Here is a 15,300-nt window from a genome sequence, read left to right on the forward strand (position 1 = left end):
TCGTCCCAGGTCCTGAGGTCCAGTGCCGGGGGGGTCGATGGTGGAGGATCCTGCTCACTGACGTCGTTCAACCACGACAGGACGTACTCTGAATCCGTCAGGTGGATTGAGAATCCGGGCTGCCTTTCTTGATTGTTGGACGGAATGATGGACATTGCCCCTGATCCCGTCTACAGGAACATTGTGTGGAGAGGATAAAATATAACGAACAATGTACGCCGATCAAGGCTTTTGATGCCGGTCAAAGGACTGATGGACCCACGGTCCTTTCTATTGCTGCTATAATGCCATTGTTCACGAGCTCTTGAGCGTTGCAGACTCGCAAAGACTGGTCGGGTTGCCGTGTACTTTCCAACAAAGCCCAGGATCTATGCTTTGCAGAGAGGTATTGTCGCAAGAGGGCTCTGGATGTCCCTAGGTACCTCTTTGTACCATAATGCTCTGCGTACATGCCTGTGACGATTGTCTGTTATATCTGCTTTCTCTGACAAGAAATCAATGACTTAACAATGTCCTCGAGCTAGGACGATTCTTTTCCCTCTCTCAGCAAAGACAAGACAGAGAAGGCATTGTGAATACACCACCAGACATATTGGGCTCATCTGCTAGGGATTTCCTCAAGGATAGATTGCTGTATAAATACGTGGGGTTTGCTCCTCGGGAAAATGATTCATCTACCATCCTCCATCTTCAAATTCCCTCTCCAGCCTTCAACATCCACCAACCATCCTTCGACCATCCAACCATGGCTTCTAAGAACACCAGCGCACAGTCTGGAAGTGGCCTCGCCCCACTGTCCGACGCCAAATCCAAGCGCATGTACCAAGCGGCGCGTGAATATATCCGCACGTGTCGGGATGAACGGTACGACCCCCTGTGGGAGGCGGTTACCGAGGTGTATGTCTATGGGCCCTTCCCGCAGTGGGAGGAGATTATAACCAGTCTTTTGCACCACGAGCATAAAGAAATCGCTCGACCTTTCGGGGAGGAGCGCAATGAGCTGATGGTAAGAGCCATCCGTTCCCAGAATTATAAGTTGACTCGCTTGCTTCTGGAAGGCGGTATCCCTCTCCATTTGCCCGATCCACTGGGGACGCTCTTCGAAGACGTCGGATGGAAGATTGACAATGTCAATGAGGAATTATTGGAGCTGCTGCTCTCTCAGGGGGCGAAGTGCAAGCACCCGGACACCTCCTCCTTCCGACCCTTGTGTCTCCTGGGCAACGAACGATGGGTTCGGCAAGCGTTGACGGACAATCCGGACTTCATGTTGCGCTCGTGCTCGTTCGATGAACCGGGAGTGTCTTTGTCTTTGCATCCGAACATCCCACCGTGGCACTCGTGGGATCATGGGGGAGGTCCGGTGGCGTCGAACAATTCCCAACGCCTGCACTGGATCATGGACTGCGTGCCGGCTCCGCTGGGAATTATCGGGGTGTTTCTGGATTTGAATCCCCCCTTGAACTGGGGTCTGTCCTTTGTCACGGCCCTGGCGGCGGGGAAGCCAGAGGTGGCTGTGGTGATGGTCGCGAGGGAGGAGCAGTTCACGAAACGAAGCTCGATACTCAAGAACGAGGTGAAGGCGGCCGCCGACTTTGGCTATCCCTGCGTCATACACGCCATCTTCGATCGAAAGGACCATTCGCGTGCGAGTTGTGACAGTATCCGAGAGAGTTGTCTCAAGACGGCGCAGCTCATCGCTTACGAGCGTGAGCGCCGGCATCGCAAGGCGGGGCTCATGGTGTCTGGTGTTCTAACGCCGCTCACAGGTGGCGCTTATCGCTTGGTTTGTCAGACGACTGATCCTTCTAACTCTTCGGCGCCATCAAGAAAGTCGCTTGTGTTCTATCTGGATCGCCGTTTTATCTCCGCAACCGAGAGGGAGGAACGCGCGCTCTTGGGCGAAGCAGAACGGAAGATAGACAGTGATGACGTCTAGGTAACAATCGATAAGAGCCGGAATCGGTTGCCTGTACAGTGGTGATCGGGTCTAGTCAAGTTGGAAAACGAAGGTTTTACATGAAGCATTGTGAATGGCAACTAACTTATTAGTGGGGGACCGACGACAGCGTGCCGCAGCGAGCCAGGGAAAGCGGTTGTTTAGCGGTGGCAGAAAGACCGGTAATGCGGCCACCCTGCGTGCCACGTGACTGTCCGCTTCACCGCTATGTCGGCAGAACGCTGGCGACCTCACGAGGGCGATCAGGAACTAGTAGTACTAGGTAGGTTTGGCCCAAACAGCTCCAGCTTTTGGCGGTGGCAGAAACAGTCCGTAACTCATCGGTCGCGTACTCCATAGCAATCAATGATTATCATCAATGATTGTGAATCTTCTTCAACTCAACAAATCTACACCTCGTGTCTATTTCAGCCAGTTGCGTGCTGGAGCACTATTCTTAGATGTCTGAATTCCTCTCTATGTCATTGAACCGTCATTTCTGAAGTTACTTATCATAAGAATCAACGTTTAGTGTCAAAAACTAGACGTAGCGACCGGTGACTCCAACATCGTCTTTCTCCAACTCTCGCTCCGACTCCAAATCGGCTACCTCCTCCTCGCTATCGCTCGCATCGGCTTTCCAGGCTACATTTCGATTAGTCGCACTCTGCATCCCTGAGAGCAAATGACTTACTGGCGAATTTTCGTGTCGGAATGCGGCGTCGCCACATTTCTTCCAGCTCCTCCAAGGAATGACCCTTCAACTCGGGCAGGAAGAAGTACCCCAAGATCACCCCGACCGCTGAAAGGCCGCCATAGATAAAGCCAACCTTAGACTGCAGGTTCGCATACGGCGCGTTCAGCAGATACGGCAGGGAATACGAGACAGCAAAATCGCACACAACGCGGATGGTCCACGCCACGAACGAAGTCTGATCGCGAAGACGCAGGTGTGGGGTCTCGGCTCCTACGATGACGGCGCTATCGCACGAGTCAGTGTGTTGTTTGGGAAGAGCGGCACGGAGATACTGTACATGGAACCAAAGGACATGATGTAGAACAGGCCGTACATCATAAGCACACCGCAGACGCCTCGCTTCTTGTCGTCGGTAATCGTCCCGGTGCCCAAGCCGCCGCAGGCGAACAGCAATGCAGTTGTCATGACCCCTCCGATCAGGTAGATCGGCCGACGGCCGGTGGTGTCTACAAGGGAGAAGGTGATTAGGGGGCCGATACAGGTCAGTGCTCGGGAGATCATGGCGAAGGCAAATGGGTTCATGACGTGCAGCGACTTCACGAAGAGAGTGCCGTATTGGCTCACGAAGCTCTGCCCTGTCACTTGGTTGAAGATGGCCGTCATGACTGCAATCATGGTGCGCCTCTGTGTGTCTTGTCAGTAGGTATGTGTCTCAAGGTGTTGACTTGTCTCACCAGATTGGTTCCCTGAAGCAACTCCAGCCAGGTGCCCTTCGTCTCGGCGTCTACCTCGATGGATGCTTGCAGCACCGCCACCTCATGACCCACGTCCACTTCCTGACCCTTGTAGAAGTCCTGAAGCTGCTTAGTGGCGGCCTCGACCTTGTTCTTTCGGACCAGCCAGCGAGGACTCTCCGGGACAAACCACGAACAAAGTAGAATGAAGCACGGGAACGTCCACATCACGCCGATTGGGATCTTCCACGAGGCATTGCCCTCCATCTTGGCCGTTTCGTAGGTAATGATTGAGCAAATGAACGAGCCGAAGATATGAGCAAACACATACACCACGACCGTGGCTCCGCGGACGGCGGCGGGACTGATTTCCGCCAGAAACATGGGTACCAGCCAGCTCTCCCATCCAATGAAGCACTGCACTACCATTCGACCGGCCAGGATCTGCCCAAAGGATGTGGCAGTATAGCTGATCGCAATGCCCAAGATGCATAAGAATTGCATGCTGATGAAACAGAGCCGGCGGCCGAAGTACTCGCCCACAAACCAGCCCAGCCCGGTCCCAAACGCTTTCGCGGGCGAACCAAGCGAGTTGAGATAGGCGAGATGCTTCGTGGTATAGCCGTATTCGCCTGTTGCAGAGTTGTACGATCCGAACTGCTTTTCAAAGGCTAGTTGAGGTTAGCTGACCATTGCCGATATTAGGCTCAAGCTCCCCTACCGTCCATGGTCTGAATGGTTGAGTATACCGAATCGTCAAACCCATAACTAAAAACACTCAAGCCAATGAGCATATATGCTACCAGCATGTTCCTGGTCACCAGACCGGACTTGAACTTGAAGCTCCCAAAGGCTGACATCGTGTGGTTGAGGAGAGGTCGATCCCAGCTCACAGTGATCTGGCATATATTCATCAGAATGATTCCTACCGCGGTCATCCATCTTTAATAGCTTTGAGGATATATTCGTCACCATGAGCAGCGATGTTGCGATAGTTGCCCCAGATTTCGTGGGAGGAAGATGTTCGCGGTTGATGGCCACCCATGAAGCCAAGATGCAACTAAAACAAAACACTAAGCGACCGAGAGCCGTAGCGCGACCGACAGCCGTGGTTTTGCGACCGCTTATTGGGATGCGGATGAAGCCATTATTTGAAGTGATGGCAACATCGCCACTAAACCCCCGCCCTTCCCGCACGATCTCAGTGGAGATGAGATGTCAGTGACGGTCATCATACATAACAGTCCGCGCCTGCACTAATGGCGTACGATAAGCCAGATGCCTCCGACTTCGATCATCATGCCATCTACAAAGCGCCCGAATTTTCTGATCATTGTTGCTGATGACCTCGGGTTTAGCGACACCTCCCCTTTCGGAGGGGAGATTCACACGCCCAACCTCCACCAGCTGGCACAGGAAGGTCTGCGGATGACCGACTTTCACACCGCAGCGTCATGCTCGCCAACTCGCGCGATGCTTCTTTCAGGCACCGACGCTCACATCGCCGGACTCGGGGTCATGGCTGAGCGACGGAACCGGTTTCCTCATATCTTCGATGGGCAGACAGGCTACGAGGGCTACCTGAATTACAAGGTGGCCGCATTGCCTGAGATATTGCAGGATAACGGATACTTTACATGCATGTCCGGGAAATGGTGCGTATGCGACCGTGTCACCGAGATTCAGTAATGTGGAGGGTAAATTCTGACCCGTAAACTGATGGCGATCCAATCGCAGGCATCTTGGTCTCACTCAGGATGTGGCGCCCTGCTCTCGAGGCTTCAGTAAAGTCTTTGCCACCTTGCCTGGCGCCGGCAATCACTTCAACCACGAACCGCAACTCTACGACACAACAGAGAAACCACGGGTCATCTTCAGGGACAAGGAGGGACTGTGGATGCGCGACGATAAGTTCATCAACGGCGCAACGGATTTACCCGAAGACTTCTATTCCTCAAATACCTTCACCGATAATCTATTGTCGATCCTGGGAAATCGGACAGAGATGCAGAGAGAGCAGCCGTTCTTCTCTTATCTCGCCTTCACAGCGCCGCATTGGCCGTTGCAGGCGCCGCAAGACACAATCCGGAAGTACAAGGGCTGGTACGACGACGGGCCGCTTGCTCTGCGAAGTCGTCGATTGAAGAGCCTGATCAAAAATGGTCTGGTACCAGAGGGGGTCGATCCGGCTCCAATCATCACGCTGGGGACTACCCCTTGGGACGAACTCACTGACGAAGAGCGGCGGATGTCGAGTCGGACGATGGAGATTTATGCCGCCATGGTTGATGTGATGGATGAAAATATTGGGCGGGTGCGACAGTACCTAGAGTCGACCGGGGAGTGGGACGATACCTTCCTGATTTTCATGTCCGACAATGGGGCCGAGGGACAGCTGCTGGAGGCTATTCCGGTCATGGCCGGGAAGACAGTGGGGGATGTGATCGAACAATACTATGATAACTCTTTGGAGAATCTGGGCAATCACGATTCATTTGTATGGTATGGACCGCAGTGGGCGTCGGCGGCCACAGCACCGTGCAGAGCCACCAAGTCTTTCACCACAGAGGGTGGTATTCGCTGCCCGTGCATCGTGCGGTATCCGTCGATGATGAATATGGAGCCGGGGGCTATCACGGAAACGTTTACCACGGTTATGGATGTGCTTCCGACCGTGCTGGATCTTGCGGGGTTGCACCACCCAGGCACAGATTTTCGGGGAAGAGAGGTAGCCCTCCCAAGAGGACATTCCTGGCGCCCGCTCTTGGAGTCAGATGATGGGAGGGTTGATCTGTACGAGTCCGATGTCGTGGGATGGGAACAGCTGGGCATAGCCGCTGTCCGTGTCGGTCACTGGAAGGCCGTGTTTCTCCCTCCACCACGCGGAGAGGGAAAGTGGGAGCTGTACGATCTGTCTACTGATCTGGGTGAAGTGCATGATCTGGCGGACAGCCATCCGGAAAAGCTTGGGGAAATGATCGCACATTATGAAGTGTACTTTCAGAATTCGGGGATGTTTGATGCGTATTCTTTGTTCCAGGAAGAACTAAAGAAAAACGGCTCAAAGAGGAATTGGTGATGTGATGCTCGGTGGACATCATCTAAGGGTGAAATACAAGTAGAATGCACACCTACGCCTCTGTTCCTATCAGATGTCTCCACATTCTCCACATCAACTACAGTCTACAGGTCCATGGCGCACTGACGCCTTTGTGGCTCTCGGTTGCGCCATCGCCTCCACCAATCCGCAAAAGAACCCCAAGTACTCCGCATCTGAGGTGGATTGGTGCTCAAGGGCACCTACGAGGTGCGATGTGACTCTCTTTTCACACTCATGGCGACCTCTTTGACTCGACCGCGCTCGGATCCGTGCTTCCAGTGTCGAACACGTAAGGTAGGCAGTCCTCGTCCCTCGTTGATATCGTTGATAATGTCGCCATGTCTAAGCCAAGCCCATATCTAGGTTCGATGTGATCGCAAATTCGACATCTGTAGCAACTGCGAGCGGTTGAAGTACACATGTTCTTTTCAGGAATCAGCGTCGCGTTCAGAAAACTCCCAGCGAAGGAATGAGGATGAGCCCGACCGTCGTCGAGCGGCCCGAGCATGCCTACGATGTCGCGCGCAAAAGTCTCGTTGCTCGGGAGAAATGCCTCAATGTGACAATTGTCAACGGCGACATCGTGACTGCCATTACCCGGGGTCAAAGCGAGCTGGCACCTTCTTGAGGAAGGGCACCGACCATGCTTCGAGCGCTGAGAGTCACCAGAAATGGTACGTATGTCACTCTATTGATTTGCGTCGCTGGCTCGTTCTTATTTGACTTCAGTACTTCTCCGCTTCAAAGCAAGCAAGAGTTAATCAAGTTTCTCGACCTCTACTTTCAGTACCTGTATCCCCTCCCAGGGTACAGCTTCCTACATGAGTCCTCAATCCGACGAATGTACTCGGAAGAGAGACTGGAGGAAAGCCTCGTGCTTGCCATCTGCGCCATTGTCAATCTGCGCTGCCCGTCCTCAGGGCGAGTCTCCTACGATAGCGCTTCCTGGATTGCACGGGCACAAAGTCGCATCCTTAACCAGCTCGAGAGGCCGTCAATCTTTCACTTGCAAGCTCTGTTTCTCATCATCCACTATCACGCCGAAGTAGGTGGTTTCGGGCGAGCATTCATGCTGGCATCGCTCGCTAGTCGCCAAGTAACTGCTTTGCGTCTCAACCACGAAAGTCCCCGTCTTGGCTTCGTGGCTCAAGAGACCCGCCGTAGAGCTGCGTGGACGATGGCTTTACTTGATGGATACTTCTCGGTCGGTCTTCCGGGCTACAGCACCATCGACTATGGGGAGATCTACCAGCAGTTCCCTTGCCGCGAAGAAATGTTCGGCTCGCCGATACCGGAGTGCATGATCCGTCGTCCGTCTGGCATCCCGACCGATCAGTCCCCGGCCTCGCACGGTACGCTCGAACTCATCTTGCGTCTGTCCAAAGTCCGTCGCGATATCATTCGCCTGACTCGCCAACTCGCCCTCGTGGAACAGCCCGTCGTTGATCTCGATGCCATTGCTCGAGGCTTTCAGACAAGCCTGTTGCAGATCGGCGCCCAAATCACCGCGTCGTTTGGGACCCCTTCTCCGAGCCATGCTAAACTCCAGTCCCAAACCCAGCTACCATCGCGGTGGCTGGGACGTGTCCTCGAAATCCGAGTCGCATGGCACCAAGGTCAGTGCGATCTGTCCCGGATATTTCTTGCCGGCCATCCCAACGCTGCATCTTTGACGATTCTCAATTCCTTGAGCTCCAGCCCGTTCGTTCTTCAAGCCCGGGAGAAATGCCACCAGCACAGCACGTGTATCATCGACTTCATCTTGCACAATGAGGCTCTCATTCCTCCAACTTTCTTCTCTGTGGATATCGCCCGGTGTGTTTACCACGCGGCGCGTCTGTGTCTCCATCTGGCCGGGGATTCAGGTCGGAAAGGATCAGGGAACTCACTGTCCCTGCCGCTGGGCACGGCGCTAGAGCGGGCATCCTTGGCCGTAGCCTTCTTGCAGCGGAACTTTGGGCAGGCGGCTCATGCGAAGGGGATGATCTTGGATCTCGAGGTGTTGATCGAAGCGTGCAGTAGCCCCCAGTCTAAAGAGGCGAGAGGATCGAATCCTGATCGACTGGCTGGGTCGGATGGATTTGAGCGCCACCATCAGCTAGCGGTGCATAGTCTTCTCCATCAGGCGGAGTTTGTGGATGATAGCTATCTGTATGATGGGTAGTTTCAGCACTAGTCTGATAAGATGAACTTGGAATTGGTTCAGCCTGAATGAAGTTGGCCAGGACTATCCTTCGAGTAAGAAATCCGATGGCAGACGGTTCGGTAGCCTTCACTGTCGGGTGGACGACGAAATCAACCCACTAATTGTCTTATCTCTGCGGTAGGACGTCTGGATCAATCTATGCCTGCCAAACCAGTCTACCCAAACATTCCAAACGAGACGAGATGGCCCATACAAAGCCAACTAAACCTCCACCATATAAATCCGGCCCTCACACGGCTGCAACGCATCGAGCCTCTCCTCCTCATAATCTTTAACCGACGTCTTCCTCGCTTTCTCATGAAACTGGCCCTCCAATGCCACCGGCTGCACCTCTCCAATAAAGCTCAACGCCACCACCAACTTTTCGCTCCGGCCCATCTTCTCAAAGACGAACACCGCCTCGTTCGGCGGGTCTGTATCCCGAAACACGCCCCGCGCAAACACCTCCGGATGCTGCTTGCGGACGCGCACCAAGACCCCGCCAGAAATTCAGCCCCGACCCGTCCTCCGACGCCTGGCGCTTCACATTCACCGTGGGATAGTTGTCATGCACGCGCATCCACGGCGTGGCGCGGGGGTCCGTGAAGCCGGCGTGCGGCAACGCATTCCACTGCATGGGCAGGCGCGCATGGTCGCGGGCCAGGTAATTCAGGGCCGCGCGGGCCCTGCGGAGGGCGCCGGGGTTTTCATCATCATCATCGTCGTCGTCGCCTGCCGTCTCCCGCACGTAGCGGTAGTAGTTGACGCTGTCGACGTCCTTGTACTCGGCCACGTCCCAGGCGGGCGGGGCGTTGACCATGCCGATCTCCTGGCCCTGGTACAGGAACAGGGTCCCGGAGAGGCGGGCGACCAGTATAGCGAGCATCTTAGCGCTCTCCGCCTAGTGCTGGTCCGGATCGCCCCCCCCCCCCCCCCCCCCCCCAAACGCAGCGCGCCTGGTCGTGGTTCTCGAGGACGGCGGTGCTCCACCCATCCGAGGTGCCGTCCATGAGCGTCTGCGTGGCGCCCACGCGCGCGCGCAGGTCGCTCAGCGTCCACGTGCGCGGGCACCGTGTCAAACCGCCGGTCCGTGCCCATGTTGCTGTCAACCACGTCGAACTGGAACACCATGCTGAGCGGGTGCGGGGCGGCCGCGCTGACATACAGTACTGCAGGACGTCCGGGAGGTGCGGGGTGTTGGGCAGCTCGCCGACGGTGATGGCGTCGCCGGCCGGTCTGTGCTTTCGGAGGATGGCGGTCATCTCCGCCAGGAACTCGGGCATGCGCCCCCCGTTGCAGAACCGGTCCGCCGCCGGCTGGTCGCGGTTGGCCAGGGTCGCGCACCGGCGCGTCCGGGGAAGCTGGGCGGCTTGCTGTACATGTTCACCGTGTCGACGCGGAACCCGTCGATGATGCCCTTCCGCAGCCCAGAATTCCATGGCCGACGCGTACAGCGTGTGCCCGCGTGGCCGGGTTCTCCCATTTCAGGTCGGGGCTGTTGCGCCGCGAACAGGTGCAGATAGTACTCGTCGGTGGCCGGGTTGGGGAATCTGCTCTTCGGAAATGCTTGAAGACGCGCCGGTTTGTTCGGCTGAAGGGGGCGAAGTAGAAGAGCCGGTGTGGCTTGATGAGCCAAGATTCAGGCCATAGTTACACAGAGATGGCCCCCTACACAGGTAACTCCATCTCCTTGATCCCCGGAAACTTCTCCCGAATCGGTCAAACTTTAACGTCAACAACTCCAGCGGTAGGTTCTGCAATCCGGGTGATGAGTACACAATCTCCTCCAGGGACTGAATATCATGCACGCGCTGCACGGTCTCCCCATCCGCGGCCTTTGAAGTCATGTACAAAAGAAGAGTTAGTGATAACTCATGTTCCATTGGTACTTGATTCCAACATGGAGGACCTTAACACAATCAATGATGAAAAGTGCCCCTAAGCAAGCACCCGCCCGTAAGGAAACGTGACCAGGTACTGCTTTCATCCCTTTCTGTAAGGACATATAGAGCCCTTGATACCAGCTTCTGCGAACTGTCAGCATGAGTTAGGATGGGAGAGTGTGAGTGTCAATACCAACGACCATTACGGATATCTATTCCTCGAAATGAAAGACCCTCTATCAAAAACAAAAGCAATACAAAGAGTCTGCAAGTAAAACGAGCCCCGAGCAACACAATACCACCGAACCAAAACAACCACCTAACTCCAACCCCCGGAACCAGACGCGACCCTCTATAAAACCCAACCCACAACCCACGAAACCCAACCCCAATTCCCAGATCAATCCTTCACGAAGCCCTCCCACCTCGGCAACCCCTCCACCTCCAACCCAAACAAATCCAACACGCGCCCAACAATATGCTCCACCACATCCGCCAACCCGGCGGGCCGCGTGTAGAACGCCGGCACGGGCGGGAACACGATGGCCCCATGCCGCGTCACGCCCAGCATGTTCTCGAGGTGCACGCTGCTCAGCGGACACTCGCGGGTGACCAGGACGAGGCGGTGGCGCTCCTTGAGCATGACGTCGGCGGCGCGGGCGATCAGGTCCTCGCCGTAGCCGACGTTGATGGCGGCCAGGGTCTTCATGCTGCAGGGGACGACGATCATACCGTCGACGCGGAAGGAGCCGCTGGCGATGGGCGCCGCCAGGTCGTGGTTGCTGTACGCAAAGTCGGCGAGCGCGCGCACGTTGGCCGCCGTGTAGTCCGTCTCGTACTTCAGGGTGTTCTCGGCCCATTTGCTCACGATCAAATGGGTTTCGACGTTGAGGGCCCGCAGGGCCAGGAGGGCGTGGATGCCCAGGATGGTGCCGGTCGCGCCGGTCAGGGCGATGATGATGCGTTTGCGGCGCGTGGTTAACGTGGTTGTTCGTGGGGTGGTGGGAGTGGATGTGGATGTGGACGACATTTTGAGGTGTCGTGAGGGTCCAGGGGGGGGCAAAGATCCGGTTCAGAGAGTTAGATTAGATCACAAGGAATGTGTGCAGTGACTTGGCTGTGTGCCAGGTTTATGTAGGCCTTAGCACTGCAGTATTATGAGGTGATCGTCTCCTGATTGTGATGCAAATCCCCGTTTCCATTACTCAAGCCGCGCGGTGGTCTCGGGAGTCGGCAGCAGATTGCGGGGTTGAAGAGGGGCATGGCTAAGCTCGATTGAGTAGTTTTGTAGCAACTGGCGCTATATTAAAGATATTAATCGCTCTTGGCGCGTATAGCTTGACTCCAGAGCACGAAGTGAAGGCGCAGATTGGCCGACTTAGGGCTGCTGAGTCAGCGTGAGGTGGGGCTCGGGCCGTTCGGCCGTACCCCCGCTATCCCCGGCTGGGAGATATGTTCCGTCCGCGGCCCTGGCCTGAGGTATCGACCTCAGGCACCTGATCCCGACTCAACCCTATAAAAGGGGACGCAATCTGTCCGACCCAACGCTCTCACAGCACTCATCCAACGCCCCTCTTCACACCCAGCATGGCCGAAACCACCCCCCAAGAATCCAACCTGTCTGCCTGCGCCAGCTTCCGGCGCTTCATCCAAGACCTGCAAGCCGAGAACGACCTGGTCGCCATCGACGAGGAAGTCGACCCGGACCTGGAGCTGGCAGCCATCACACGCAAGGTCTACGAGACCGAGGACAAGGCGCCGCTGTTCAACCACCTCAAGGGCCGGCACCCGAGCGGGCTCTTCCGCGTGCTGGGCGCCCCCGTCGGCGCCAGCAAGCAGCCGGGCAAGCGGTTCATCCGCATCGCCAAATCGTTGGGGCTGCCATCCACCGCAAGCGGACAGGAAATCATCCACAAGTTCCGGGCCGCCAAACACCTACCCCAGATCCCGCCGACGGAGGTGCCCACGGGCCCCGTCAAGGAGTTCAGGCTGTTGGGCGATGAGATCGACCTCACCGCCCTGCCCGTCCCCAAGCTGCACGCCGACGACGGCGGCAAGTTCCTGCAGACGTTCGGCATGTACATCGTGCAGAGCCCCGACGGGTCGTGGGTGAACTGGTCGATCACGCGCAGCATGCTGCACGGGAAGCGCACGCTGGTGGGGCCCATGATCCCCCGGCAGGACATCGGGGTGATCCGGCAGATGTGGGCCGAGCTGGGGAAGGACTGCCCCTTCGCGCTGTGCTTCGGGGTGCCACCCGCGGCGATCATGGTGAGCGGGATGCCGCTGCCGAAGGGGGTGAACGAGAGCGAGTACATCGGGGCGTTGATCGGGCGCCCCGTCGAGGTGACCAAGGCCGAAACGAACGAGATCCTCGTGCCGGCGACCGCGGAGATCGTCTTCGAGGGGTCCATCTCGCGCACCGAGACCGCGCCCGAGGGCCCCATGGCCGAGTACCCGGGGCTGATCTTCCCGGGCGAGCAGAAGGAGTGTCCGCTGCACAAGATCGACGCCATCACCTACCGCCGGGACCCCATCCTGCCCATCTGCGTGACGGGCCGCGCGCCCGAGGAGAGCGAGACGGTCTGGGGGCTGACGCAGGCGGCGGAGGTGCTGACCATCTGCGAGCAGGCCGGGCTGCCGATCACCATGGTCTGGAACCCGTTCGAGTCGCACTGCCTCTGGTTCGTGCTGCAGGTCGACCGCGCGGCGCTGCGCGCGCGCCACACCACCATGGAGGCGTTCTGTCGCGAGGTCGGCCACACCGTCTTCGCCTCCAAGCCCGGCTACTACATCCCCATCGTCTACCTCGTCGGCGACGACATCGACCCCACCAACCTGCGCGATGTCATCTGGGCCAACGCCACCCGCTGCCAGCCCCGCGAGAACGAGTACTTCTTCGACCAGTACCCCAACATCGGGCTGATCCCGTACGTGTCGCACGGCGCCAAGACCGGGGCCAACCATCTGAAGGTCGTGCGGTGCTGCATGTTCGCCAGCGAGTTCTCCGAGGTGCCGACGTATAAGGAGGCCTCCTATCGGGGGAATTATCCCCAGGAGATTCAGGACAAGGTGGATGCCAAGTGGGCTACGTATGGGTTCTAGGGGGATGGTGGATGGGCGTCTGTCTTGCCCCGATCCTCAGGGACGAATCCAACAAGAACAGATATACAGATTGTGTACTTTAGCTGAACAGCACTGCTCCAAGCCAGTCACATGCAACACGCACTGAGTGCAGCACATATAACACCTTTCGCAAGACTACACTAATTTCAACTGGTGCAATTCTCACTTATGCAGAAGCGGCAAAGAGAAAAAGCAACGAGAAAAGAAAATGCAAAGAAGGGAAAGAGAACAAAGAGATGGGTAAATAAAAATGTCGCAGTGACCATGGAAACCTTTGGGAATCCAGCCGGGGGTCGGAGTACACAGAGGTGTATCCTTGTCGTATTCGAGGTAATTGTAGCGAAATGACCGTAAATAATTGAGTATGCACGGAAGACGTGGCAAGAGGAACACCGGCCGAATCAGCCTTCAACACAAATACTAACACAACACAGGCTGCGTCACAAACACCCTCAAAAGTTGCATCATCTTCACCCTCCTCCCGAATATCACCAAGAAGCAAGAAAAACAGTATACCCACCAGAAAGATTCAAGATCCCCCAACCACAGCTCCAATGTTCCGAGGCCCACAACAGACCTCCCCGGACGAGCTCTCCCTGCGCCTGAGCGAAGTCCTCCAACCGATCCCCGTGGTCCCGTGGAGCGCACTCGCGATGGGTTATCTCGGCGTTCCCGTCGGAGTTGGGGTAACATCGAAAAAAAAAAAAAAAAAAAAAAAAAAAAAAAAAAAAAAAAAAAAAAAAAAAAAAAAAAAAAAAAAAAAAAAAAAACACACCCCACCCCCCCCCCCCCCCCCCCCCCCATCCCTCACCATTGTTATCTCGCATGAGGCCCCCATGATCGTAGTCCAAGACGCCGACTACCCCGCCGCGCAATCCCTCCTCGCGCAGGCCGGATTCCAACGCAGCGTGCCCAACCGCAACCCGCACCCCGTCATCACGGCACGCCACCCCAACCTCCAGCAGATGCTGGCCGAGATCAACGCCGGCTATCAGCGCTTAGATCGGTCGTGCGCCGTGTCCGATTATCCGGACGACGATCCCGCAGAACAGGGCATGCAGGGGTACCTGTTCCCGAACTCGTTTGCGCACGCGTTCGATTGTCAAATTGCTCCCGAAACCGAAACAAGGGCTCCGGAAGCAGCAGCAGCAGCAGCAGCAGCAGCAGCACCGCGCTACGAAAGCTACGGCAACCTGCACTACGCGCTCGAGCGAGCGCTGGTGGAGAGCTTGGTGCGGGCGGCGGTCGAGGAGGAATCTGAGACCGAGGCTGGGTTCTCGCGGTGGGGCCGGTCCCGGCGGTCCTGCGTGGCGATGATGAATGGGTACTTGGAGGTGGACAATGATACCCTGGATGATTGTGCGGATGCACGGGTCGTGGACTGGTACAGTCGGCATTTTGGCCGGGTCCGCGAGGCCAGGTTTGGGCCTATTGATCGTCGCATTTCGAAGCGCCTGGGCTCGGAGAGGGAGATGCCGGTTGATATGAGGGGCAATTCGATCTAGCACTGATCTTTTGCGTTCAGTCAGCTACGAGTCCGTAGCAAATTCTTGTGGAGATATTGCAGATGTGGAGTTGATAGGATCTCCCCAAGCCTATAGCCTAGGCACTATCAAAACAGTACTCCTAGGTTTTC

At 56.4% G+C, this 15,300-nt stretch overlaps 8 protein-coding genes across 8 annotated transcripts; 5 read left to right on the forward strand and 3 right to left on the reverse strand.

Moving 5' to 3' along the window:
* Positions 1-745: 745 nt before the first annotated feature.
* On the forward strand, positions 746-1,939 carry BO86DRAFT_384317 (uncharacterized protein; the record flags this gene model as incomplete). The annotated part of the gene is made up of 1 exon (XM_025670871.1): positions 746-1,939. The coding sequence occupies one exon, from the start codon at positions 746-748 to the stop codon at positions 1,937-1,939; it is 1,194 nt and encodes a 397-aa protein (XP_025521752.1).
* A 656-nt stretch (positions 1,940-2,595) lies between these two features.
* On the reverse strand, positions 2,596-4,230 carry BO86DRAFT_327145 (general substrate transporter; the record flags this gene model as incomplete). Its single annotated transcript, XM_025668598.1, has 4 exons — positions 2,596-2,920; positions 2,974-3,320; positions 3,371-4,041; positions 4,092-4,230. The coding sequence occupies 4 exons, from the start codon at positions 4,228-4,230 to the stop codon at positions 2,596-2,598; spliced, it is 1,482 nt and encodes a 493-aa protein (XP_025521753.1).
* Positions 4,231-4,483: 253 nt separating this feature from the next.
* On the forward strand, positions 4,484-6,747 carry BO86DRAFT_45602 (arylsulfatase). The gene is made up of 2 exons (XM_025677145.1): positions 4,484-5,025; positions 5,108-6,747. The coding sequence occupies exons 1-2, from the start codon at positions 4,649-4,651 to the stop codon at positions 6,447-6,449; spliced, it is 1,719 nt and encodes a 572-aa protein (XP_025521754.1). The 5' UTR covers positions 4,484-4,648; the 3' UTR covers positions 6,450-6,747.
* BO86DRAFT_45548 (Zn(II)2Cys6 transcription factor) lies at positions 6,578-8,692 on the forward strand. The gene is made up of 3 exons (XM_025677114.1): positions 6,578-6,764; positions 6,834-7,144; positions 7,200-8,692. Exons 1-3 carry the CDS (start codon positions 6,705-6,707, stop codon positions 8,632-8,634), a joined length of 1,806 nt encoding a protein of 601 aa, XP_025521755.1. The 5' UTR covers positions 6,578-6,704; the 3' UTR covers positions 8,635-8,692.
* A 185-nt stretch (positions 8,693-8,877) lies between these two features.
* Positions 8,878-10,441, reverse strand: BO86DRAFT_414314 (glycoside hydrolase; the record flags this gene model as incomplete). Its single annotated transcript, XM_025674828.1, has 3 exons — positions 9,603-10,441; positions 9,148-9,556; positions 8,878-9,089 (listed from the first exon to the last, which is right to left on the reverse strand). The coding sequence occupies exons 1-3, from the start codon at positions 10,092-10,094 to the stop codon at positions 8,878-8,880; spliced, it is 1,113 nt and encodes a 370-aa protein (XP_025521756.1). The 5' UTR covers positions 10,095-10,441.
* A 492-nt stretch (positions 10,442-10,933) lies between these two features.
* On the reverse strand, positions 10,934-11,585 carry BO86DRAFT_393915 (UbiX family flavin prenyltransferase). The gene has a single exon (XM_025673118.1). The coding sequence runs from the start codon at positions 11,566-11,568 to the stop codon at positions 10,939-10,941; it is 630 nt and encodes a 209-aa protein (XP_025521757.1). The 5' UTR covers positions 11,569-11,585; the 3' UTR covers positions 10,934-10,938.
* Positions 11,586-12,115: 530 nt separating this feature from the next.
* Positions 12,116-13,653, forward strand: BO86DRAFT_460281 (UbiD family decarboxylase). Its single transcript, XM_025677399.1, has one exon. The coding sequence runs from the start codon at positions 12,126-12,128 to the stop codon at positions 13,641-13,643; it is 1,518 nt and encodes a 505-aa protein (XP_025521758.1). The 5' UTR covers positions 12,116-12,125; the 3' UTR covers positions 13,644-13,653.
* Positions 13,654-14,218: 565 nt separating this feature from the next.
* On the forward strand, positions 14,219-15,169 carry BO86DRAFT_423616 (uncharacterized protein; the record flags this gene model as incomplete). Its single annotated transcript, XM_025675409.1, has 2 exons — positions 14,219-14,350; positions 14,495-15,169. The coding sequence occupies 2 exons, from the start codon at positions 14,219-14,221 to the stop codon at positions 15,167-15,169; spliced, it is 807 nt and encodes a 268-aa protein (XP_025521759.1).
* Between the last annotated feature and the right edge of the window lie 131 nt (positions 15,170-15,300).

The sequence above is a fragment of the Aspergillus japonicus genome (assembly GCF_003184785.1).
Source record: "Aspergillus japonicus CBS 114.51 unplaced genomic scaffold BO86scaffold_135, whole genome shotgun sequence".
Classification (NCBI taxonomy): domain Eukaryota; kingdom Fungi; phylum Ascomycota; class Eurotiomycetes; order Eurotiales; family Aspergillaceae; genus Aspergillus; species Aspergillus japonicus.

Coding starts and splice junctions, on each gene's coding strand:
- BO86DRAFT_460281 (XM_025677399.1), top strand. CDS start 12,126: ATGGCCGAAACCACCCCCCAAGAATCCAACCTGTCTGCCTGCGCCAGC.
- BO86DRAFT_393915 (XM_025673118.1), bottom strand. CDS start 11,568: ATGTCGTCCACATCCACATCCACTCCCACCACCCCACGAACAACCACG.
- BO86DRAFT_45602 (XM_025677145.1), top strand. CDS start 4,649: ATGCCTCCGACTTCGATCATCATGCCATCTACAAAGCGCCCGAATTTT. Junction 5,026..5,107: donor ACATGCATGTCCGGGAAATG/GTGCGTATGCGA, acceptor ATCCAATCGCAG/GCATCTTGGTCTCACTCAGG.
- BO86DRAFT_45548 (XM_025677114.1), top strand. CDS start 6,705: ATGGCGACCTCTTTGACTCGACCGCGCTCGGATCCGTGCTTCCAGTGT. Junction 6,765..6,833: donor TCCAGTGTCGAACACGTAAG/GTAGGCAGTCCT, acceptor GCCCATATCTAG/GTTCGATGTGATCGCAAATT. Junction 7,145..7,199: donor GCTGAGAGTCACCAGAAATG/GTACGTATGTCA, acceptor ATTTGACTTCAG/TACTTCTCCGCTTCAAAGCA.